The sequence below is a fragment of the Chiloscyllium punctatum genome, chromosome 49 (assembly GCF_047496795.1).
Source record: "Chiloscyllium punctatum isolate Juve2018m chromosome 49, sChiPun1.3, whole genome shotgun sequence".
Taxonomy (NCBI): domain Eukaryota; kingdom Metazoa; phylum Chordata; class Chondrichthyes; order Orectolobiformes; family Hemiscylliidae; genus Chiloscyllium; species Chiloscyllium punctatum.
Genome location: NC_092787.1, coordinates 5,888,610 through 5,916,070, shown reverse-complemented (window position 1 = coordinate 5,916,070; position 27,461 = coordinate 5,888,610). Strand labels below are relative to the sequence as shown.

General features: G+C 40.8%; 1 protein-coding gene across 5 annotated transcripts in view; it reads right to left on the bottom strand.

The window, feature by feature from the left end:
* The window catches only part of zbtb26 (zinc finger and BTB domain containing 26), a 38,915-nt gene extending 21,310 nt beyond the window's left edge, over window positions 1-17,605 (bottom strand). Inside the window, exon 1 of one of the 5 annotated variants that reach the window (XM_072565728.1) lies at window positions 17,586-17,605. Coding sequence is in view for 2 of the 5 variants with exons in the window: in XM_072565726.1 (XP_072421827.1) it covers window positions 13,064-13,335 (272 nt within the window). In the remaining 3 variants the exon portion in view is untranslated. Of the gene's footprint in view, window positions 1-12,828; window positions 13,359-13,393; window positions 13,534-13,565; window positions 13,713-17,585 lie in introns of those variants that run through there. The other 4 variants (XM_072565730.1, XM_072565729.1, XM_072565726.1 and 1 more) reach the window with 4 other exon arrangements.
* Window positions 17,606-27,461: the final 9,856 nt, after the last annotated feature.

The following is a 27,461-nucleotide window of genomic DNA, read 5'->3' as shown; positions in this document are numbered from 1 at the left end:
TTAATGCCTTCCCCAACATTACCATTCACAGTTTGGGGCTCTATATATATCCCCGCTACAATTTTCTGCTCCTTGATATTGCTAAGCTCTAACTATACAGGTTGCACTTCACCAAAGCAATAGGGAGGGAAGTTATTTCCCTCAATTTTACTCTCTAAACAATGCCACCTCACCTCCATTTCCCTTTTGGCTGTCCTTCCTAAAAACTGAATACCCTTGGTTACTGATCCCTGAATATCCTGAGGGCATGTCTCCATATACCCATTTATAATTATTTGATGTGACTAATTCATCTACGTGGATGCTTTATTGTGAGACAAGGTCTAAAAGCTTGTTTTTTTAATATTTTTAGTCCTGTTTGCTTTTAATTCTCTGTCAATCGACTTTCTTATTTTCCATTGTCATTTAAGTTTGCCTTTTATTTCCCTCTCTTCCTGTGTAGGTTTCCACCCTCCCTACCATTTTAATTTAAACCCTACCCAATTGCAATGGCAAATCCCTATTAGTCAGTTTCAGATCTGCCCATGTGCAACCCATCCAGTTTGTACTAGCTCTACCTTCCTTAGAACTGATCCCCATGTCTCAGAAATCTGAAACCCTCCCTTTGCACCTTCTTTCCAGCCATGTATTCACCTGATATATCTATTTGCAATCTGACCAGCATGTGGCATTAGTAGCAATTCTTAACTCACTAGCTCAGAAGTCCTACTTTTTAAAACTTGCTTCTGCCTTCAGGACCCCAATTCTCATGATATCCATATGCACCATGATCTTTGGCAGTTCTCTTTCTCACTTTAGAATATCCTGTAGCCACTCAGACATTCTTAATGCACCTGGGAGGCAACATACTCTCCTGGAATCATATTTGCCGCCGAAATGTCTGTGTATTCTCCTTAAGATTGAATCCCCTATTAGTACAGCCTTCCCACACTTTCTCCTCTCAAGTGCAGCAGAGCCAACGATGCTGCAAAGAATTTGGTTGTTTGTACTTTCCTCGGAGCAGGCACTCCCCCAACCATATCCAAGGTGGTAAACCTGTTTTGCAGGAGAATAGCCACACGGGATTCTTGCATTGCCTGTTTAGTCTTCTTCCACTGCCTGGTGATCATCCACTTTGTCGCTCCCTGTGGAGTCTTAGCCTGACCATCTCTCAAACTGCGCTTGCTGTGTCTTATTAGAAGAGGTTGAGTCATGTGGACCTGTACTCATCAGAATTTAGAAGAATAAGAGGCATATTATGATGACAGGTTTGTTGAAACATACAAGATTCTTAGGGAAAATAAAAGTCAAAAGAACTGCGGATGCTGTAAATCAGAAACAAGAACAAAAGTTGCTGGAAAAGCTCAGCAAGTCTGGCAGTACCTGTGAAGAAAAATCAAAGTTAACGCTTCAGGTCCAGTGACCCTGCCAGAGTTCTGAGGAAAGGTCACCAGACCCAGAACGTTAGGATTCTTAGGGAACTTGACAGGGTACATGTGCAGAGGTTGTTTTCTCTTCTGGGATAGGCTAGGACCAGAGGACAGAATCTAAGAATAAGGAGTTGTCCATTTAAAACAAATAAGAGAAGTTTTTTCCTCAGATGATAGCGATTCTGTGGAATTCTTTATCAGAGGGCTGTAGAGACTGGATCTTAAGTATACTCAAAGCTGAAATGGACAAATTTTTAATCAGGAATTTATAGGAAAAAAGGTAGGAAAGTGGAGTTGAGGGTTAACTCAATGGGCAGAATGGACTATTTCTGCTCCCAAGCCTTTTAGCCTCATCTCAGATGCAATGTAACTAACTAACTGTTAAGTAATATGCTTAAAAAAAACTATTTATCAAGACTGAGCACATATTCGTCAACGATTTCATATGGATGTCCTACCACATTTACTATCAGTAGCAGCAAATCCCAACACATTCCAAATATTTCTGGTGAACACTACTACAACATATAGCAATGGCTGACCACAATATTCCAACAAACCCCAACACAGACTAAAGGAATACTACCAAATCTTTCAATGAAGCACTTTACAGTTTTCTGAGCTCAATTTAGAGACCAACAACTTCAAACCATTAACTGTCCTCCATTTCGATTCAAAGTCTTTCTCTTCACCAATCCTACTCCAACATACCAGTCAGTATCTTGCTCTCATGTTTTTACTTTAAGAGCTGATCTTTGTCAATTATACACAGCTTTTCTGAACAACGTTGATTCTTTACAACCATCATTACTCCTTTTACTTTTTAATTCCAAAATTTTTAAATCTTACTGCCTTTTAATCCATTCCTGATAGAACATAGAAAAGTACAGCACAGAACTGGTCCTTTGGCCCACGATGTCGTACCAACATTAATACTAATGTAAAATAAAATAACTTAACCTACACACCCCTCAATTCACTGCTGTCCACATGCACGTCCACCAGTCACTTAAATGTTCCTAATGACTCTGCTTCCACCACCATTGCTGGCAACGCATTCCATGCATTCACAACTCTCTGCATAGAGAACCTTCCTCTGACATTTCCTCTATACATTTCTCCTAATATCTTAAAACCATGACGCCTCATGCCAGTCAATCCTGCCCTCGGGAAAAGTCTCTGGCTATTGAATCTTTCCATTCCTCGATCAGGTCACCTTTCTTCTCCTCCTCTCCAGAGAGAAAAGTCTGAACTTAGTCAACCTTTCTTCATAAGGCAAGCCCTCCAGACCAGACAGCATCTGGTAAACCTTCTCCAAAGCCTCTGTATCTTTGCTATAGTAGGGTGACCAGAACTGGATACAATATTTCAAGTGTGGCCTCACCAGGGACTTGCAGAGCTGTAGCAAAACCTCACAGCTCAAACTCAATCCCCCCTGTTAATGAAAGCCAAAACACCATATGCTTTCTTAACAAGATCAAACATATGATCTTCACATTTCTACACCTGATCCTCCCCCATCCTACTTTCACAAGAGCATTGCTGTGAAAAACAAAAGCATTTTATCAAAGCTTTCACTCATCAGGAGAAGGTGAGGACTACAGATGTTGGAGATCAGAGTTGAGTGTGGTACTGGAAAAGCACAGCAGGTCAGAAGCATCCGAGGAGCAGAAGAATCAATGTTTCGGGCATAAGCCCTTCATCAGGAGTTCCTGACGGGCTTATGGCTGAAATATCAATTCTCTTGCTTCTCAGATGCTGCCTGACTTTCACTCAGGACAATTTGGAGAAAAAAAACAGCACTTTATACTGCATGAAAGGAGAATGCCAATTGGTTGAGAAAGTGGACTAAGAGAGGCAGTACCATGGAAAATGCACCTGTCAATGTCTGACAGGTTGACTGATTATCTCAAGGTGACCACAAATCAGCAAATGACTGTCACTTATTTTCAGCTGAATTGAAACAGGTACTATGCATGACTGACCACTGAATTAGAAAAGATTTAGATTCATAATGGAGATGAGCAAGAAACAACCTAAAACAAAATCCATCCAATTTTAGATGTACCATGTTCAATGGGATGACAAGGATTTGGCTACAATAAAATGGAACTAAAGACTAACAAGAAAAACTGCAAAAGAACAAAGAGTGTTCTTCAAGAATGAGATGAATCAAGTTAAATATGCTTCACCAAGGGCAAAATGTTGGTAAGCCAAAGGCAAGGCTCTTTAGATGAAAAGCAAAATGAGAATGATGAAATAGAAAAGGGTGTATGATGCAAGTCAAGTGAATTCTTCAAGTGAGAATCCAACCAACCAATTACAAATATTTACAAGAGAAAAGAAGATTCAAGGCAGACTGGCAAAGAGAATGAGGGAATTGAATGGCAGTCAACATAAAAATGGAACGCCAAAATCTTTAACCTGCATGCTAATCATAAGCAGATCGTGAGAGATGGGGTGGAGTCTATTAGGGACAAAAGGGATGCTATTTGCTTAGATACAGAAAGGCTAGAATTTGGAGGTATTTTGCATCAGGGTTTACCAAGAAAGAGAATGGTAAAAATAAAACAATGATTTCAAACTTAATTTGCAAAGGCAGAGGAGAGAAACAAGCTTCCAGGGCTACAGGGAGAGACCAGTGGCAAGGGGCTAATTGGATTCCACTAGAAAGGGATGGATTTGTGTCAGGAGCTAACTGACCTCTTCTGTGCTATGAAGACTAACAAATATTTCCTAGATTTCATGTTTGCATTTCAACTCCTTTATAAAAGTTAGAGTCTGAAAGTGACCTTGATACTAGAGTCTAGAATAATGATTTTGTTTTTGAAGAATATGGAAAGACAGTTTGACTGATGGTTTCACCTAGATTTCCTAAACCTCCCCAAAACGTTTATCACGTTTCAGATTCAGGCCATAAGGCATAAATAGTTGTTTCTATTTCCCCAGTCCTTTTCAACCAATTCCAAGTTATCATTTTAATACATGCTGCATTGCGCCAGTCAATCACAGCACAAGCTGCAGAACACATTTCATCTTCAGACTAAGCACCTTACAACCTTCTGGACTTCATATGGAGTTCAGCACATTCAGATCGTGAACCCACACTCAGGAATTCCTACTCTTTTGTTTCGCTTTACTTGTCGCATTCTCTGTCACCATGATGTCTCTCCATTCCCCCCGCCCCCACTCTTCATCTGACGAAGAGTCATCTAGAATCAAAACATTAGCTTGCTCTCTCCATGGATGCTGTCTGACCTACTGCGATCTCCAGCATTTGTTATCTTCAGTACAGATTCCAACATCTGCAATAATTTATTCCTACAATGGGACTCTGTTCTTTCCTGTTTGGCAAATAGTCAGCAATCTCTCCCCTGAATGGTTCCAACATCCTCTCCCACCCCCAATATTTTACATAAATGCTGCTTCCTCCACAAATTTTCACATCAGTGGTGAAGAATCATCCAGATTGAAAACGTTAGCTTGCTCTCTCTCCATGGATGTGCCTAACCCACTCTGATCTCCAGCACTTTTTTGTTTTCAGTACAAATTCCAGCACTTGCATTAATTTGCTCCAAAGTAAAGACTAAGTGAGTTATGGTGAGAAGACATAGAATCGTTAAGCATTTTCCTCCAAACTGGGTCATCTAATTACAGCAAGATTTAATGCAAATTCTTAAAGTTACAGTACTAAAGAGTGAACATGAATTTGTTTTTGACTCCAATTCTATGAATAAACACCCTATAACAACAACATGGTTATGCTGATTTTGGAGATCATCCCAACTAAACAATAAATGTATTTCAAAGTGGTGGCATTTGCTTACCCATTAAACCCAATAGATCAGGGAGGCCTGATTGACGTGTATCAGATTGAGGGGTAATATCAAGGGAGCATAACTTTAAAAGGTACAGTGCAAGAGGTGTGGAAGTCGTTTGAGGCTGATGGAAATACAGAATGCACTGTCTGGGAGGGCAGTAGAAGCAGGAAACCTCATTACCTTTTAAAAAATGTGGATGAGCACCTGAAGTGTCATAACATTCAAAAGTATGGGCCAAGTGCTGGAAACTGTAATTAGCGTAGACAGGTTAGTACAGGCTTGATGGGTTGAATGGCTTCTTCTGTGGTGCAGGACTGATTTCACATGCAATTAGTATGATGACCAGTAGCCTAACAAAAGATATCAATGTTAAGAACAATCCACAACATAGAGTCAGAGATGTACAGCATGGAAACAGACCCTGCAGTCCAACCCGTCCATGCCGACCAGATATCCCAACCCAATCTAGTCCCACCTGCCAGCACCCGGCCCATATCCCTCCAAACCATTCATATACCCATCCAAATGCCTCTTAAATGTTGCAATTGTACCAGCCTCCACCACTTCTTCTGGCAGCTCATTCCATTCACGTACCACCCTCTGGGTAAAGAAGTTGCCCCTCAGATCTCTTTTATATCTTTCCCCTCTCACCCTAAACCTATGCCCTCTAGTTCTGGACTCCCCAACCCCAGGGCAAAGACTTTGGCTATTTACCCTATCCATGCCCCTCAATTTTGTAAACCTCTATAAAAGGTCACCACAGCCTCCGACACTCCAGGGAAAACAGCCCCAGCCTGTTCAGCATCTCCCTAAAGCTCAAATCCTCCAACCCTGGCAACATCCTTGTAAATCTTTTCTGAACCCTTTCAAGTTTCACATCTTTCTGATAGGAAGGAGATCAGAATTGCACGCATTATTCCAACAGTGGCCGAACCAATGTCCTGTACGGCCACAACATGACCTCCCAACTCCTGTACTCAATACTCTGACCAATAAAGGAAAGCATACAAAACGCCTCCTCCACTATCCTATCTACCTCCAACTCTACTTTCAAGGAGCTATGAACTTGCACTCCAAGGTCTGTGTTCATGAAACACTCTCTAGGACCTTACCATTAAGTGTATAAGCCCTGCTAAGATTTGCTTTGCCAAAATGCAGCACCTCACATTTATCTGAATTAAACGCCATCTGCCACTTCTCACCCACTGGCCTATCTGGTCAAGATCCTGTTGTAATTGGAGGTAACACTCTTTTCTGTCCACAACACCTCCAATTTTGGTATCATCTGAAAACTTACTAACTGTACCTCTTATGCTCACATCCAAATCATTTGTGTAAATGACAAAAAGTAAAGGACGCAATACCAATCCTTGTGGCACTCCACTGGTCACAGGCCTCCAGTCTGAAAAACAGCCCTCCACCACCACCCTCTGTCTTCTAACTTTGACCCAGTTCTGTATCCAAATGGCTAGTCCTCCCTGTATTCCGTGAGATCAACCTTGATAATCAATCTCCCATGAGGAACCTTGACTTACTGAAATCCATATAGATCACATCTACTGCTCTGCCCTCATCAATCCTGAGTTTTTTGAGCAAGTAACAATCAAATTTGAGAGACATGATTTTCCATGCACAAAGCCATGTTGACTATCCCTAAGCAGTCCTTGCCTTTCTAAATACATGTACATCCTGTCCTTCAGGATTCCCTCCAACAACGTGCCCACCACCGACGCCAGGCTCACTGGTCTATAGTTCCCTGGTTTGTCCTTACCATCCTTCTTAAACAGTGGCACCACGTTTGCCAACCTCCAGTCTTCCAGCACCTCACCTGTGACTATCGATGATACAAATATCTCAGCAAGAGGCCCAGCAATCACTTCTCTAGCTTCCCAAAGAGTTCTAAGGTAAACCTGACCTGGGGATTTATCCACCTTTATGCGTTTCAAAATATCCAGCACTTCCTCCTCTGTAATTTGGACATTTTGCAAGGTGTCACCATCTATTTCCCTACAGTTTATATCTTCCATATCCTTCTCCACAGTAAATACTGATGCAAAGTACTCATTTAGTATTCCCACCCCCCATTTTCTGCAGCTCCACACAAAGGCCGCCTCGCTGATCTTTGAGGGGCCCTATTTTCTCCCTCATTACCCTTTTGTCCTTAATTCGATTTGCCAAAGCTAGCTCATGTCCCTGTTTTGCCCTCCTGATTTCCCTGTTAAGTACACTCCTACTTCCTTTATACTTTTCTAAGGATTCACTCAATCTATCCTGTCTATATGTGACATATGCTTCCTTCTTTTTCTTAACCAAACCCTCAATTTCTTTAGTCACCCAGCATTCCCTATAGATACCAGCCTTTCCTTTCACCCTAGCAGGAATATACTTTCTTTGGATTCTCGTTATCTCATTTCTGAAGGCTTCCCATTTTCCAGCCATACCTTTACCTGTGAACTTCTGCCCCCAATCAGCTTTCGAAAGTTCATGCCTAATATCATCAAAATTGGCCTTTCTCCAATTTAGAACTCCTTGGAGTTTCATGTGCAACTATTAGTGAGACAGATATATAGCACAAAACAGACCCTTCAGTCCTACTCGCCCATGCCAACCAGATTTCTAAACTAATCTAATCCCAGTTGCTAGCATTTGGCCTACATCCCTCTAACCCCTTCCTATGCATGTATCCATCCAGATGCCTTTTAAAATGTTATATTTGTACCAGCCTCCACCAATTTCTCCAGCAGTTTATTCCATGCATGTACCACTCTCTATGAAAATGTTGACACCTAGGTCCTTTTAAATCTTTCTCCTCTTACTGTAAACCTATACCCTCTAGTTTTGGACTCCGCACCCTGGGGAAAAGACCTTGACTATTTGCCCTCTCCATGTCCCTCATGATTTTATAAACCTCTATAGAAGGTCACCCCTCCGTCTCTGACGCTCCAGACAACGTTGCCTCAGCCTATTCAGTCTCTACCTATGGCTCAAACCTTCTAATCCTGGCAAATCCTTCTAAATCTTTTCTGAACCCTTTCACGTTTCTAACATTCTTCCTCTAGGAGGGATACCAGTATTGCACACAATATTCCAATAATGGCCTAATCAATGACCTGCCAATTCCTATATTCAATGCAAAAACCAATAAAGACAAATACATTAAATGTCTTCTTCACTATCCTATATAACTGTGACTCCACTTTCAAGGAACTATGAACCGGCATTCCAACATCTTTGTTCAGCAACACTCCTCAGGACCTTACCATTAAAGGTGTAAAAGTCCTGCCCTTATTTACCTTTCCAAAATACAGCACCTCACATTTATCTAAATTAAACTCCATCTGCCACTCCTTGGCCCATTGCCCCAACCGACCATGGTCCCATTGTATTTGAAGGTCACCTTCATTGTTGTCCACTACACCTCCAATTTGGTATTATCTGCAAACATTCTAACTATACCTCCTAGTTCACTTCCAAATTATGCATATAATGATAAAAAGCAGTGGACCCAGCACCAATTCTTGGGGCACACTACTGGTCACAGGCCTCCAGTCTGAAAAACAACCCTCGACCACCACCCTCCATCTTCTGTCTTTGAGCCAGCTCTGTACCAAATTCACTAGTTCTCTCTCTACTCTGTATGAACTAACCTTGCTAACCAGTCTACTGTGTAGAATCTTGTCAAACACCTTATTGAAATCCATGTAAATCACATCCACCACTCTGCCTTCATTAAATCCTGTTACTTCTTCAAAATACTCAAACTAGTTTGTAAGACATGATTTCCCACGTACAAAGCCATGTTGACTATCCCCAGTCAGTCCTTGCCTTTCCAAATACATGTAAACCCTGGCCCTCAGGATTACCTCCAATAACTTGCTCACCACTGATATCAGGCTCACTGGTCTATAGTTGTTGGCTTTTCCTTACCAATTTTCTTAAATAGAAGACAACCTAATTCTCAAGGATTGTCCCCTGAATCAAAAGGTGCAGCATTCTGAAATGGATTGTTTGCTGCATACCCATGTGTTTTTGTGGATGGAAAAACACTGATGACAAAGAGATGGCCAAGGCATTGCCCCCAGAACTTACTTCTCTCCAGAACATTCTCAAACATATGCTCACTGAAGGACATGTATTTTAACTCACTCTTTTCCAGGGACGCAAACTCCAGCCTTTCCTTTGTCTTCCCATTTTTCAGGTTTTCAGAACTCTAGTTTGGGGTAATGTAATCAAAACTTTTAAAATCTTTCTAATGTCCTAAACAAGGGGCCTCGACTCATCACTCATTAAAGTTTTCAAAACAGTACTTTATACTAGGTAATAGAAACAAAATATGTTGAATAGGGCAATATAGGACAATTTCTAACCTTTCATTAGAATGGTTTTGTAAAAATATCAGTGATGAGCCAGTTTGCACTATACTTATTCACATAAAGTAACACGGATTGGAGACAAGACCCCAAAACTCCAATTTTTACAAAAACAGTTACAATTACAAAGCTTCTACCCATCATCATTACATTTGTAAAAATAAATTGAGCTAGCACTTATTTTTTATTTCAATTCTTAATTTAAACATTATATTTCTAACAGATGCTATATTCTGCAGAACTGATATTGCAAAAGAGACCCACACTTTTTCTCCACATATTTCAATTAGAGCTTCATTTGTCAGTTTTAAACCACTTTACCCATTAGTTGTTATGTTCTCAGATTTTTAAAAATTAGTAATATTGATTTAATTATCATTCTGACCTCATGAGTAAAACCCAGTCATCTTATTTTCTAAAGCTGCCTCCAGAAGACTTCTTATTTTTGGCAAACATTTATCTTTCCTTCAACAACTTTTAACTTATAAAACCATAATTCCATCCAAGATTTGTAAACTGAAGGCTCTATTAACACCTTTCTCAAGCACGGAGTTGTCGTGATATCATAGCCTGAGGATTGAGTGATAACAATTGATGGTTGTAATGTCAATTTGGTTGCAGCTTAGCCTATGATCTTTGGAGATTTCTCAGCTAGGAGGTAAATCAGAGTGAAGATTTGACCCTGATACATGACAAACTTGGTATTTTTAGCTTCAAACAGTGACACCAATTTCTAACCAGGATTTGTACAAAATGCACAGATTGTTATTTTTCATTGACAAAATGTACCCATTTCACACAAGCAACTCTTAACCTTTGACCATCTAGGACAAAAGAATCTATGATTATAGCTAATGGAAAATCACCTTTTAAAGAAAATAGAATTGCACAGTACAATCTCATAATTATGCAAACATTCTCTGAGCACATCAGAAGGCACCAAACATAAGTCATTATCTATTGACCCCGTCTCGACTTTGATTTTTTATTGTTGCAGATCAGGGTATTTGACAGATGGGTCCAAACAGCAATCGAGCATCCACTCAGGCTGCTGTACCAACTGTGACAGATTTGCAGACTCCCTGGATTTTGTTTCTTTGTGCAGAAAGGCCAGATGGCCATTTTGAATGCTAAAGCCAGTACTGGCATGGGTGGGGTTAAGAATTCAAATATTATAAATCTGGTATCTTGAATCTTCTAAAAAGGAATTTCAGGTAAATGTTTTGGGAAAGAAAATAAACACAAGTCAGTGTGGCTTCAAATGCTAAAATTTTAAGACTCCATTGTTCATGACATCTGTATGCAAAAATACTTAGCCCCATCTCCAGACTTTTGACATTTTCACACAAAAAGAATGAGGAGAGATTCTTGAAATGAGAAACAGCTCATGTGGAGTACAGGGCTGCCTTATGAAAGAATATGCAGCACAAACAATTCAATATATTTATTTTTTTTCTTCTGCAAGTGATCACTGGTAGAAACTACAAAAATTAAATGCATGCAGTTTTTATCCGTTTCAAAAGTTGCAAAATCATGGACAGAATCACAGCATTCAGAATTAAAAATAAACTGTTCACTTCTGTCAGGTTGTTATAACTTTAGAGTGTGGCATGTTTGAAGGAGAATATCTTGAGAATTTTTTAGATTAGATTAGATTACTTACAGTGTGGAAACAGGCCCTTCAACCCAACAAGTCCACACCGCCCCGCCGAAGCGTAACCCACCCATACCCCTACATCTACCCCTTACCTAATTTAGAGAAAATCAAAACAGTAACAACTCAATTCTTTTGGCACTTCTACCAAGATTAGTATAACACTGCTCTCTGATCTCATTTCAAATATTCCTTATAGACTACAAAGCACACTGAGAATTAAAACAATTTTTACCAAAACTTGTGATGTGAAATAATTAGAGCATTTTTAAATAGTGTCCCTTCAGATGAAGGACATCAAATGATGATTGATAGAAGTAGTGTTGATGAATTATTGTCTTTCATTCTGACAGAACCAGGACAGAATCACTCTATAGGAGAGGCTATTAGTCCCATTTCTTCTCATCCCTCCCGGACAAATAAATTCCTTCATCGTTTCAGTTCTCTATGTTCTACAGATTATTTCATATTTCACTTGGCGTTTCTGATTAAAGAACATTAACATAAAACCTCTGCATCAGCGAAGACCACAGTAACGCACTCACCTGATATGAAAAAGCTATTTACATACCACTTCAAAAGAAGAACAGAAGCTGTGCTTCTTTCAGCCATGTGAATGAGATATTGGAAATGAGAACAAAGTTGTGTTTAAAAAGCATTAGCATTGATTAAGTCATCACTGCTATAATCTGCACTGTTTCATAAGGACATTTTAATTTACTTATATTGTTGGGTCTCTGTTTATTACAAGTTCACAGCAACGTTTTTAACTTTATAGTATTATGTTAATGAAGGTGGATGTTTATCCCAAAAGTCAAATCTGTAACATATTTTTCAAAATGTGAAAGTTTTTACATTGTTCTTATACATAAAAAGGTAGCTGAATAAATAATTTTCTTTCAATATCACATCAATAGAAATTACTTGGGACTATAAAATTGTTATTTGTAAAACTGTATCTCAAAATTATATCTGTACTTAAATTACTATATCATGTGTTGAAAAGCCCCATTTTATTTGTTCTTCATTTTGCTCCACAGGACTAAATAGATAAAGTTAGTATGTAAATATGTGTGTGTGTGTGTGTGTGAGTGTGAGTGAGTGAGTGAGAGTGAGAGAATAAACACTTGCCATCATTTCAGTGCCCAATAAAGTGACTAAAGCAAAACTGCAGGAGTTAAAAAAGGGACATGATTGAAACTATACATGTGCAAAAATTGAACTGCATGTACATAGTGTTCCATAAAATGCTACAACACAACTAAAAGGACACTAATTCAATGCATACAACCATTTTAAAATTCATCACCAACGAACTTGCAGTAAGACGGACGAACTAAAAATAACATGTACAAAATCAGTCCAATGGTACTTTAAATAACTCATCCAGCATCTGTTGTGAAAGACAAGGACGGGGGGGGGGGGGGGGTAGAATTGCGGTGGTGGAAAAGAAAGAGGAGAGTTCAATTTAGGATATCAATTCCTACTATCAACAGTTCTGCAAGTTGAAAACGTTACGGAATTCCTTACCAAGTTACTACACAAATAATTCTCAAAGCGAAAGAAAAACGAACCTGTGAAATACAAATGTGGGAGTCATCATTTGTAATGTGTTGGTAAATGGAGCCAGACTGCAGCCTTTTTGGGCCTAGTGCTGTAATGGAACAAAGCCAAGCCTGCTCTAGATTTGCCCTGAACAAAGAGTAACACACACGCACAGAGAACAGCAACACTGCTGCTCCAGAAGAGCACACGCCAGCGCCAACTTCCACCTCAACAATTTCATATTTATATTCCCTCCCTCTGCACCTTAGCAATGGTTTCCGGGCCTCGCTGGAGTGCCTATCTAATGTGGGTTTTTGTCTCTCTCTAGGCGGAGCGCTGGAGACGATTCTAGCAAAGGAAGAGAGAGAGAGAGAGAGAGAGAGAGAGAAACCCCGCCGATCTAGCATTGTGATAGCGAGCGCCCCAAACAGAAATAAAAGAGAAAACCAACTCCACACACGCACAATATATTCAAAAAAAAACCACACACACAGACAGACCCGCTCCCTTTCTGCCCAGGGAAACGAGGGGGGCATCAAAAAAATATGCGGATGAGGAGTTGAAGGGCTGAAGATTTTGATATAAACACTGTACCTTCCCCTCCTCCGGATTCTTGAAGCTCCAAGGCTCGTGTCCCTGCTCGAGCACGGGAGCGAGGGCGGACTGGATTAATCTAGACAAACACTGCAAGAACCCCGTCAATCATCCCGCTTAAAGGGGCCACCCTGACCCTGCACCTCCAACTCCCCCACTCCATCACCCTCACCTGCATTCTTCCTTTTCACCAAACACTCTTCCAAAGGGGGAAAAAAAAACTTCTCTCAAAGTCCCACAATTGAAATGATGCTGTGATTCCACCCTTCCAAACAAAAGCTTGCACTCATGAGTCACCCTAGCACTCAACCCCTCAGAAAGGTCCCAAAGGGCCTCGCATTCATTGAAGTACCCTCAATATGTCGTAGTGACTTTTGTAAATAAAAGGAAAACGAGGCAGGTTAACATACACCTATCAAAAAGTGAATAGAAAAGAATGAGGTGAACCACCAGATATTTTTTTTAAAAAACCATGAGATGGGATTCACAATTTCCATACCAGTGGACACTTAACAACAACTACTTATATTTGTATAGTGACTTTAAAGTAATAAAAAGGTCCCAATGCAATTCACAGAAGCTTTATGAAATGAAATATGATGCCAAGCCACTCAGTTATTAACTCAAGTAGTCAAAAGCTTGGTTAAGGTCATAGTGATATACAGCACAGAAACAGACCGTTCGTTCCAACTCGTCCATACTGATCCGATATTCTAAATAAATCTAGTCCCATTTGCTATCATGTGGCTTACATTCCTCTAAACCTTTCTTGTTCATATACCCATCCAGATTCCTTTTAAATATTGTATTTGTACTAGCAGCTACAATTTCCTCTGGCAGTTCATCCCATACACGCACCGCCCTCTGCATGAAAAAGTTGCCGCATACGTCCCTTTTACATCTTTCCATTTTCATCTTAAACCTATGCCTTCTAGTTTTGGGCTCCCTCACCCCAGAGAAAAGACCTTGCCTATTCACCCTCCCCCGTCTCTCATAATTTTATGAGCCTCTATAATGTCATTTCTCAGACTCCGACACTCCAGGGAAAACAACCTCAGCCTATTCAGCCTCTCCCTACAGCTCAAATCCTCTAAACCTGGCAACATCCTTGTAAATCTTGTCTGAACCCTTTCAAGTTTCACAATATCATTCCTATAGCAGGGAGACCAGAATTGCACGCAGTACTTCAAAAATGGCCTACCAATGTCCTGTACAGCCACAACATGATGTTTCAACTCAATGCACTGACCAATAAAAGCAGCATACCAACTGCCTTCTTCACTATCCTGCCTACCTGTGACTCCACTTTAAAGGAACTCTGAACCTGTACTCCAAGGTCTCTTTGTTCAGCAACACTCCCCAGGACCTTACCATAAAGTGTATAAGTCCTGCCCTGATTTGCTTTTCAAAAACGCAGCAGCTCACATTTATTTAAATTAAACTCCATCTGCCACTCCTTGGCCCATCTGATCAAGATCCCATTGTGTTCAGAGGTAACCTTCTTCGCTGTTCACTACACCTCCAATTTTGTTGTCATCTGCAAACTCACTAACCATATCTCCTATGTTCACATCCAAATCATTTATATAAATGATGAAAAGCAGTGGATTCCGTACCAATATTCTTCTAAAGAATCATTCAATTTCTGCTGTCTTATTTGACGTATGTTTCTTCCTTATTCTTAATCAAAACCTCTATTTCTCTGGTCATCCAGCATCCCCTACACTTACCAATCTTGCCCTTCACCCTAACAGAAACATACTGTCTCTGTACTGTCATTATCTCATTCTTGAAGGTTTCCCATTTTCCAGCCATCTTTTTACTTGTGAACATCTGCCCCAATCAGCTTTTGAAAGTTCTTGCCTAATATCGTTAAAATTGGCCTTCCTCCAATTTAGCACTTCAACTTTTTGATCCTGTCTATTCTTTTCCATCACTATCTTAAAACTAAGAGAATTATGGTGAATGGACCCAAAGTCTTCCCCCACCGCACCCCCCCCCCCTCCCACTGCACCCCCCCCCCCCACTGCACCCCCCCCCACCCCCCACTAACACCTCAATCACTTGGCCTGACTTATTTCCTAAGGGTAGGTCATGTTTTGCACCTTCTCTAGTAGGTATACCCACATACTGAATCAGAAAATTTTCTTGTACACATTAAGCAAATTCCCAGTATATATTTGCAAAGTTAAAATCCCCTGCCATAACCTCCCTATTATTCTTATACATAACAGAGATCTCCTTACAAATTTGGTTCTCAATTTCCCACTGACTTTTGAGGATCTATAGTACAAACCCAATAAGGTGATCATCCCTTTCTTCTTTCTCACTTCTATCAAAATAATTTCCCTGGATTTATTCCCAAGAATATATTTCTTAAATACAGTTATAATGTTGTCCTTAAAAAAAAACATCACTCCCTCTCCTCTATCATCCTCTTTCGATCCTTCGTATAGCAGTTGTACCCTGAAACATTAAGCTGCCAGTCCTGTCTATCCCTGAGCCACGTCTCTGTAATTGCTATGGTTTCCATGTTCCTAACTGTGCCCTGAGTCTGTCAGGTGTCTTGCATTGAAATAAATTCAGTTTAATTTAACAGTCCTACCTTGTTCTCTATGTTGTTCCTGCCTGCCCTGCTCCTTTTCCCAACTGGACCAGTCTTAGACTGGTCTCTTTCTTCATTATCTCCTTGACTCCAACTTTCCCTTTGTAGTTGAAATATACACGAGCAGCTCTAGCAAATCTCCCCACCAGTATATTAGTCCCCTTCCAATTCAGATGTAATCCATCCTTCTTATTCAGGTCATTTCAACCCCAGAAAACATTCCAATTATCCAAAAATGTGAATCCTTCTTCCCTGCACCAGCTCCTAAGCCAAGCATTAATCTGCTCTATGCTCCTATTCCTACCCTCACTAATTCATGGCACTGAGAGTATTGCAGATATTACTACCCTTGAGGACCTCCTTTTTAAATTCCAGCCTGACTCCCTGTATTCTCTCCTCAGAATCTCGTCCTTTTCTCTTCCTATTTTGAGTGTTCCATTAGGAACAACAACCTCCTGCTGGTCCATATTCCCTTTGGGAATATTCTGCACCCTCTCCAAGATATCTTTGATCCTGGCTCCAGGGAGGCAATTCCGATGTCTCATTCTTAGCTGCAGAATCATTTATCTGTGCGTCTGACTAGAGACTCCCCTATTACAATAGATTGTTTAGAATCTGGTGGACCCCTTGTTACATTAGAGCCAGTCTCACTATCAGAAACCTGGCTGTCAGTGCTACATTCCTCTGAGAGTCCATCACCCCCCCACATTTTCCAAAACAGTATACCTGTTTGAGATGGGGACAGCCACAGGAGACTACTGCAGTACCTGCCTCCTTCTCCGACCTTTCCTGTGTCACGCATCTATCTGTCTGTATCTTCAATTTATTTCCCTCCTTGCAAATGCCATCCATCACACCTCCTAGCTTCTGTAAATTCCTCATTGCCTCTAACTGCCACTCCAATCATTCCATGCAAACAGACAGGATTCGCAAACAAATAAACTTCCTGCAGACATAATCATTAGTAACAAGGAAACTCTCCCTAATATCCCACATCCAACAAGAAGAGCACATCATTCTACTAAAGACCATCTTTGCACCTTAACAATCTGCAGATCTGGAAAATAGCACAGCCTTATTGGTCTAAAAGCAAAACTCCAGGCTAGCTTAGTACCTATGTTTTTATATTTTTAAAGTTTAATCAAGAGACAGATCTCAATAACAACATATAATTTTAAAAAAACACTCTACTCATTATTGTAGATTTACAAAATAAAAACAGTAATGTTCCACTTTAAAAAGCCACTTAGCTGCTTTCCTGCTCTGAGCTCCCACACACAGGTTTCTCCAAGGTCAGATGTGAATTCGTTGTTTGTTTATTTTTCTTAGAAGGAACTTCATGTCCAGAGATATATGAAAATGGACAGCAAAGACAGGAGCTGTGCAGGTTACTGCTGAGTCAGACAGTAGTGTAGGTTTCTTTTTCTGTTTAAACCTCAGAATTTCATCCTTTGTCTGTCTTCATCTTTTCTAAAGTGCTGTTGTTTTGACCTTCCCCCCCCAAAGTTCCAAAACAATGCAACAGCTTATAAAGCAGTAATCACTGTTCCTAGAGTTCAAGAAAATCAGCTCCAACACTGAAAATACCTAAAGAAAGGAACAGCTTTTCCAGCCATACTTTTTTCTCCTCCATCTTGGATTACCCAGAATCCTTAAGTGGTTTAAAGGAGGAAAGCAAGACAGAGAAACAGAGAGGTACAGACCTCATATCTAGGAATTGCAGGTGTGACCACCAATTGGAGAACAATATTGATTGATTTATTGTCACATGTGTATAAGTACAGTGAAAAGCTCTGTTTCCTAACTGTACAGGCAGATTATAATCTATTAAGAAAGGATATATAGATCATAGGATGAAAAGAATCTTGGATAGAGGCATGCATCACACAGGGCAAGATTATTTGAAGTTAGATTAGATTCCCTCCAGTGTGGGAACATGCCCTTCAGCCTAACAAATCCACACCGACCCTCTGAAGAGTAAACCACACAGACCCATTTCCCCACCGACTAATGCACCTAACACTGTGGGCAATTTAGCCAATTCACCTGAGCTGCACATCTTTGGACTGTGGGAGGAAACCCATACAGAGAGAATGTGGAAACTCCACAGTCACCCAAGGCTGGAATCAAACCTGGGATCCTGTTGCTGTGAGGCAGTAGTGCTAACCACCGAGCCACCTTACTGCCATTCATCAGAGTCCATTCATCAGTTTAATAAGCAGGGAAGAAGAAGCTGTTCTTGAATCTACTGGTGCCTACGTTTAAGCTTCTGTATATTCTGCCTGATGGAAGAGATTGGAAGAGAGCATTGCCAGAGTGTGATCGGTCTTTTTGTAGCAACTGGCCATTTGAACGGGGTCATGGATGGAAGGTTGGCTTCCAAGATGGTCTGGGCTGTGCACATTACTTTCTGTAGTTCTTATGGTCCTGGGCAGAGCAGTTGCCATAAAGTTATGCAGCCGGACAGTATGCTTTCAATTGTGCATCTGTAAAAGTTGATGAGGGACCTTGTGGACATGCCAAATTCCCTGAGCTGTCTGAAGAAGAGGAAGTGTTGTTATGTCTTCCGGACCATTGTATCTCATTAATTTGTACACAGCAATTAAGTCACTCCTTTGCCTCTTCTAGCGTCAGGAAAAAAATCCCAGCCAATCCAATCTTTCCTCATACATGCAATTTTCAAACCCTTGCAATATTCTTATAAATTTCCTCTGAAGTCTCTCAAGAGCAATTATGTATTTCTTGTAATGTGTTGACCAGAACTGGGTGCAAAACCCTAACTGTGACTTAACCTGTGTCTTATATAGTTCCAGCATTACATCACTGCTCTCGTATTCAATACTATTGCCCAATGCTGGTAAGCATTTCATATGCCTTCTTCACCATCATACTTATCTGTCCAGCCATCTTCAGGCATCTGTGCATATAATCTCCGTACCTCCCATTTGCTCTACCCTTCTCAATATCCTTTATTTATTGGAAATTCCCTTTCTCTTCAAATGCAGAGCCATGGACTTCCTCAGATTGAATTTTATTGATCACTTTTCCATTCATTCACTCAAACCATTGAAATCACCCTGAAATTTACAGTTTTTCTCATCATTATCAACTACACAGCCAATTTTTGTGTCATCTGCAAATTTCCCAAATGTGCTTCTGATTTTTATGTCAAAGTCATTAATATATGACACAAGCAGCAAGAGGCCCAAAACTGAGCCCCAAGAAATGTAGCTGAAACCACTTTCTATTCACATAAACATCCATCATCCATTACCCTTTGTTTCCTGTCACTGAGCCAATTTTAGATGGAAAGCACCACACTCGGCTGTATGCTATAGACTTTTAATTTTTCTGGTCAGTCGACCATGTGGGATCTTGTCAAATGTATTAGTAAAATTCATGTACAAAGCATCCATTGGATCAATGCTCTTTGTTATTCCTCAAAACATTTAAAGACAAAAGGGTAACTAGGGAGAGAATAGGGCCCCTCAAAGATCAGCAAGGCAGCCTTTGTGTGGAGCCACAGAAAATGGGGGAGATACTAAATGAATATTTTGCATCAGTATTTACCGTGGAAAAGGATATGGAAGATATAGACTGTAGGGAAATAGATGGTGACATCTTGCAAAATGTCCAGATTACAGAGGAGGAAGTGCTGGATGTCTTGAAACGGTTAAAAGTGGATAAATCCCCAGGACCTGATCCTGTGTACCCGAGAACTCTGTGGGAAGCTAGCGAAGTGATTGCTGGGCCTCTTGCTGAGATATTTGTATCATCGATAGTCACAGGTGAGGTGCCAGAAGACTGGAGGTTGGCAAACGTGGTGCCACTGTTTAAGAAGGGCGGTAAAGACAAGCCAGGGAACTATAGACCGGTGAGCCTGACCTCAGTGGTGGGCAAGTTGTTGGAGGGAATCCTGAGGGACAGGATGTACATGTATTTGGAAAGGCAAGGACTGATTTGGGATAGTCAACATGGCTTTGTGCGTGGGAAATCATGTCTCACAAACTCGATTGAGTTTTTTGAAGAAGTAACAAAGAAGATTGATGAGGGCAGCACGGTGGATGTGATCTATATGGACTTCAGTAAGGCGTTTGACAAGGTTCCCCATGGGAGACTGATTAGCAAGCTTAGATCTCATGGAATACAGGGAGAACTAGCTATTTGGATACAGAACTGGCTCAAAGGTAGAAGACAGAGGGTGGTGGTGGAGGGTTGTTTTTCAGACTGGAGGCCTGTGACCAGTGGAGTGCCACAAGGATCGGTGCTGGGCCTTCTACTTTTTGTCATTTACATAAATGATTTGGATGCGAACATAAGAGATACAGTTAGTAAGTTTGCAGATGACACCAAAATTGGAGGTGTAGTGGACAGCGAAGAGGGTTACCTCAGATTACAACAGGACCTGGACCAGATAGGCCAATGGGCTAAGAAGTGGCAGATGGAGTTTAATTCAGATAAATGCGCGGTGCTGCATTTTGGGAAAGCAAATCTTATAGGACTTATATACTTAATGGTAAGGTCCTAGCGAGTGTTTCATGAACAAAGAGACCTTGGAGTGCAGCTCCTTCAAAGTGGAGTCGCAGATAGATAGGATAGTGAAGAAGGTGTTTGGTATGCTTTCTTTTATTGGTCAGAGTATTGAGTACAGGAGTTGGGAGGTCATGTTGCGGCTGTACAGGACATTGGTTAGGCCACTGTTGGAAAATGGCATGCAATTCTGGTCTCCTTCCTATCAGAAAGGTGTTGTGAAACTTGAAAGGGTTCAGAAAAGATTTACAAGGATGTTGCCAAAGTTGGAGGATCTGAGCTACTGGGAGAGGCTGAACAGGCTGGGCTGTTTTCCCTAGAGTGTCAGAGGCTAAGGGGTGACCTTATAGAGGTTTACAAAATTATGAGGGGCATGGATAGGATAAATAGACTAAGTCTTTTCCCTGGGGTCAGGAGTCCAGAACTAGAGAGCATAGGTTTAGGGTGAGAGGGTAAAGATATAAAAGAGACCTAAGGGGCAACCTTTTTACGCAGAGGGTGGTACGTGTATGGAATGAGCTGCCAGAGGATGTGGTGGAGGCTGGTACAGTTGCAACATTTAAGAGGCATTTTGATGGGTATGTGATTATGAAGGGTTTGGAGGGATATGGGCTGGGTGCTGGCAGGTGGGACTAAATTGGGTTGGAATTTCTGGTTGGCATGGACGAGTTGGACCAAAGAGTCTGTTTCCATGCTGTACATCTCTATGACTCTATTAAAGTAAGTTAGTAAGTCATGAACTTCCCTTAGCAAAACCATACTGACTATCCCTGATCAATTTATGCCTCTACAACTAACAGTTGTATGACACAAACAGCTTTTTGTATCTCTTGGTATTGATTCTAGTAATATGACCACCACTGAGCTCAAACCAGCTTAACATTAATTGCATTTGAAAATGCTCCTCAGAGCATCTGCCATTTCATCTATGACTCCCTTGAACAGTCTGACTAAAAACATTCTCTTGAATGCAGTTCAAGAATTTTGTCCCCTCTGTGCCTCTCACACTATTTGTATTACAGTTGGTACTTGACCATAAGAAATTGAAATAGGAGTAGGCTATTTGGCCCCTCAAGGTTGCTCTGCCATTCGATAGGATCACAGTTGATCCAACATTCCTATATCCACTTTACTGCATTTTCCCTGTAACCTTTGATTCCCCTACCAATCAAGAATCTAAATATAAGGTAGGAACAAATCTCAGCCTTAAATATAAATAGCAACTCTGTTCCTACAGCTTTCTGTAGCAAGGACTTCCAAAGTCTCACAACTCTCTAAGAGAAGAAATTCCTCCTCATTTCAGCTTTAAATGGGCACCCCTTTGTTCTTCGACTATGCCCTCTAGTCCTCGGCTCTCCCATGGGGGGAAGCATCTTCTTAACATTTACACAGTCAAGTCCCTTAAAAATCCTATATGTTTCAATGGGATTGCCTCTCATACTTCTGAATCCAGTCAGTACAGTACGACCTGTTTGGCCTTTGCTGAGGAGACGATTTCAGGTATGATACCAGGTTTCATCTTGGTGAATCTTCTCTGAAATGCCTCCACTGAAAGGATATCCTTCCTTAAGTAAGAAGACCAAAGCTGCTCACAACAGTCCACATATGGTCTCTGTAACATCATATGACATACAAGCAGAATTAGACCATTCAGCCCATCGATTCTATTCCACCATTCAATTATAGCTGATATTTTCTCAACCTTATTTTTCTGCCTTCTCCCATAACCCTTGATCCTCTGGCTAATTAAGAACCTATTTGTCTCTGTCTTAAATACACTCACTGAGGTTTAAGGTGAGAAGAGTAAGATTTAAAAAAGACGTGAGGGGTAGCTTTTTCTTACAGAGGATGGTCTGTGTGTGGAACCAGTTGTCAGAGGAAGTGGTGGAGCCTGGTAGAAATATAATATTTAAAAGGCATCTAGACAGGTTATGGATAAGAAGGGTTTAGAGGGATTATGAGTCAAATGTGGACAAATAGGACTTGGTCAGATTGGGATATCTGATCATCACGGACGAGTTGGACCAAAGAGTTTGTTTCCGTGCTGTATGATTCCAGGAGAGGCCAAATAGACTGAGGATATTTTCCTTGGAGTGTTAGAGGCTGAAGGGTGATCTTACAGAGGTTTATAAAATTATGAGGGGCATGGAGGTCTTTTCTCAGGGGTGGGGAGTCCAAACTTAGAGGGCATAGGTTTAAGGTGAGAGGAGAAAGATTTAAAAGGGAATTAAGTGGCAACTTTTTCAAGAATAGGGTGGTATATATATATGGAATGAGCTGCCAGCGGAAGTCATGGAGGCTAGTACAATTACAACACTTAAAAGACATTTGGATGGGTATGTGAATCGGAAGGGTTTAGAAGGATATGGGGCCAAATGCTGACAAATGGGATTAGATTTATTTAAGATATCTGGTCTGCATGGATGAGTTGGACTGAAGGGCCTGTTTCCGTGCTGTGTATCTCTACGAATTGATGACTTTATGACTTGGCCAACGCGGTCTTCTGCTGCAATGAGTTCCACAGATTCACTATTCTCTAGCTAAGGAAATTTCTCCTCATCTCAGTTCTAAAACTGCTCACAACATTCCAAATGTGCTCTGACCAGAGCCTTCTACAGCTTCAGCAGTACATCTCTGCTCTTGTATTCTAGCCCTCTTGAAATGAATGCTAATATTGCATTTGCCCTCCTAACTGCCACTTAAGCTTGCATGTTAGTCTTAACGGAATCTTGAACAAATACTTCCAAGTCCCTTTGTGCTTCAGATTTCTGAAGCCTTTTCTCATTTAGAAAATAATCTCTGTTCTTCCTACCCAAGTGCATAACCTCACACTCTCCCACATTTGTATTCCATCTGTCATTTCTTTGCCCATTTTCTTTGCCTGTCCAAATTCTTCTGCAGCATTGCTGCTTCCTCAAGACTATTGTCCATCCACTATTTTTGTGTCATCTGCAAACCCAGCACTAATGCCCTTCAGTTCCTTCATCCAGAACGTTAATGCATAACCTGAATAATTGTGGTCATAACACTGACCCCTGCAGAACTTCATCAGCTGCCATCCTGAAAGATTTCTTTATTCCCTCTCTCTGCCTTCTGCCACTCAGCGAATCTTCTATCCATGCCAGTACCTTGTCCCCAAAATGATGGGCTTTTATTTTATCTTGTCTTCTGTACAGCACTTTGTCAAAGGCCTTCTGGAAATCCAAATAGATCATGTCCACTGGCTCTCCTTTGTCTTGCTTGCTTGTTACCCCATCAAATAATTCTAACAGATTTGTTAGGCATGATGTCCTCTTGACAAAGCCGTGCTGACTCAGCCCTATTTTACCAAGCTGAAAATGTGTTGCTGGAAAAGCGCAGCAGGTCAGGCAGCATCCAAGGAACAGGAGAATCGGGCATTCCTGAAGAAACGTCGATTCTCCTGTTCCTTGGATGCTGCCTGACCTGCTGCACTTTTCCAGCAACACATTTTCAGCTCTGATCTCCAGCATCTGCAGTCCTCACTTTCTCCCTATTTTACCAAGCACCTCACAATCTCATCCTTAATAATGGACTCTAAAATTTTATCAATGACCAAGGTCAGTCCAACCAGCATATGCTTTCCTGTCTTCTACCTCCCACCCTTTTTAAACAGGGGTGATACATAAGCCATTTTCCAGCACTCTGGAACCCTCCCTGAGTCTAGTGACTCTTGAAAGAAGCCTCTACACTCTCCTCAACTATCTCCCTCAGAATTCTGGGGTGTAGTCCATCCAGTTTGAGTGATTTATCCAGCTTTTCTGCTTCTTCAGCACCTTTTCCTTAGTGATGGCTACTACACTCAATCTTCCTCCGAATTTCACCAGCACTTTGTACAGTTGCAGTAAGGCTTTCTTACTCTTATACACCAAGCCCCTTGAAATAAGAGCTAACATTCCATTAATCTTCCAGATATCTGTGTTATGAATGTGTAGAGAGGTCCTGTACCTTTAAGAGAGTTGAAGGACTTAGCAAGCACACAGAGTGCTGGAGAATTTGCAATGTAACATTTAGTCCAGCAGCTAGCAGTACTTGGGTTGCTATGAGACAAAAAAACAAATTCAAATTTGGCCAATCAGTTTAAATTATTCCCCAAGATACTAAACTCCAGACAACATTAAAACCAATGAAACGATCCAATGCTTTAGGGTATAAGACCGGGAAAAATTGAACAGTTGGGGGAGAACTGCCAAGCCATCAACATATGCAGACTGCCCAGCAAATAGCTCTCTTAAAGGTACCTTTATCTATCAATGACCTGTGAAACAGAAATCCCTAAGAAGATAAAAAAATTACAAAGGAAGATATAAAGAGAAGATTCAAGAGCTGGTTGGTTTTGAAATTTGAATTTTTTGGCAAATCTTAATCGGGGGTTTTATCGGACCAGTATTATAGAAGGGAAAGTAAACGTTAGGTTAGAGAAAGGAGTTGTAAATAGTTATTAGTTAGTTATTTTCTGTTAGACTTTTAAAAAGAAATAAAGTTGTTAATTTTAACTTTAAATAGTGACCTTTGGGATAGTTCTTAGCCTCTCGAATTTTAACAGATTACAGCATGGGTTAAATCATTTCTGTGTTGCAGGTTTAAATTAGCAGGGGGTTTAGCCCATGTCCTAACACCTGCTGCAACTGTGTGCAAGCTTTCTATGTTTCATATACAAGTATCCCCAAGTTCTTTTGTGTAGCAGCATTTTGCAGTTCTTCTCCATTTAAATCATTTTCTGTTCTTTTATTCTGACTTCCATAATGAACAACTTCACATTTTTCCAAATTCTACTCCATTTAGGTAATTGAAGTCCTCAACTGTTGTTGCCCTATTGTTTCTGCATTCAGAATGTTATCCATACATTTTCTCCTCTTACTCTCTTATTATTTCAGGGTCACTATTTGGAACAAGCCTCGCAGTGTGACAACCCCTTTCTTGGTTCTGAGTTCAACCCATTTGATGATTCAGTTTGGGTATTATTCTACCTTATAGCTATAGTTCACTCTTTGACCAATAATGCTATGTCTTTACTAAATATCCCTGCCTCTCTCCTGCCTGAAAACTAGGGATATTAAGCTTGCATCCTTGTTTCTCCTTCAGCAAAATTCAGCAAAATATCATGCTCCCAAGTGTCTACGTATGCCCACAGTTCAATGGCTTTAATTCAGTTCTCTATGTATTTACATATGTACCCCTTAATACTACTAAATTACTGTGCTCTGCCCTTTTTAACCTTAGTTTCTTCTGTCTTTCAGTGTCACTTGCTAAATTTCTGCCTCCCATTTCCTGCCATCTTGTCTCTTTAAGAACTTTGTACTACAATTTAATTGTAGAGTAACTTATCAGTACTCACTAATCAGCTTCTTCCACTGTATTGCATTGAGAGCCAACTGTAGGAAGCTGAAGCAATTGAAGAAACTGAATTTGAGGGAGATAAATAGACTGAGTAGCTAGGGAACAGAATTTGGAGCATGGACTGAATGGGTGGTTTTAGGCTTCCTAATATTTAAATAAATGGTTTAATAGTCAGCAATAGTGGAGGAGTTGAGAGAGGTGTTGGTGAGGTACAGTTGGATGTTGACAGCATACCTTTGAAGACTGATGAATAAAGTCACTGAGGGGCAACATTTCATTGATAAATAGCAAGGGCCAAGGATACATAGATCATTGAGCCACACCAGAGATAATGGTGCAGAAGGAGAAAGAGAAGACATTATATTGTTTCCCTGGCTTCGATTAGATAGATAAGATTTGAAATCTTCCTGCATTTCTTCAAGTCATAACACACAATATCTTGTGTCATCTGTGATGAAAAATAGAGTTTTTGCATATCATCCAAAAGGTGGCTTGGATGGCATGGTGGCTCAATGGTTAGCACTGCTGCCTTACAGCACCAGGAACCCAGGTTCGATTCCAGCCTTGGGTGACTGTGGAATTTACACGTTCTCCCTGTGTCTATGCGGGTTTCCTCCAGGTACTCCAGGTTTCCTCCCCCAGTCCAAAGATGTGCAGATTAGGTGGACTGGCCTTGGGAAATTGCCCATAGTGTCCAATATGCAGGTGAGTGCGTTAGCTATGGGAAATGTGGGGTTACAAGGTAGGGTGGATCTGGGTGAGATGCTCTATGGAGGGTCAGTGGTAACGTGAAGGGCCGAATGGCCTGCTTCTTCACTGTACAGGTTCTATTCTCACTTCCAGTAGTACATACCCCCTTTAATATAGACATACTTAAGCCTATAGAGTTAAGCCTGAACCCATAGATTTCTGATTTAAAGGTAAGAGCACTCCTGCAAAGCAGACATCCTGGAGATGAATCCACTTGCTGCATAAAGAAGCTTTCGCTGGTGGTTCTTTTGTCAATTGTCTTAAGCTTATGTCTTCTGACTCTCCACACTTCTAATAGTAAGAGCAGTTTCTTTTTATCTAGGCCATTTGTGACTTTGAACACCTCTACCAAATTTCCTCTCAGTCTCTGTTTTCGAACAAGGTCAACTTCAAGGTCTATTCCATTCTATTTACACAACCAAAGTCCCTCATCCCTGGAGTAATTCATGAACCTTTACATCATCCACCCTTAAGCTTTTTATTCAGTTGGCTGGATGGCTGGTTTGCAATGCAGAATGATTCCAACGGCATCAGTTCAATCCCTGCACTGGCTGAGATTACCATGACGGGCTGTCCTTCTCAATCACTTCTCCTCTCCTAAGACATGTTGACCCTTAGGTTAAACTACTACCAGTCAACTCTCTATAGTGAGAGTGTGGGAAAATGGCAACTTTGCCTTTACCTCAGAATTGGATACAATACTCCAGTTGATGCTGAATCAAGTTTTACAATCTCACACTTATACTCAATAGGAAATGGACTGAAGCAAAGCAAACTCAATTCAAAAGGAAGACAAAGCAAAGACAGAAGTTGTTGAAGACTTCA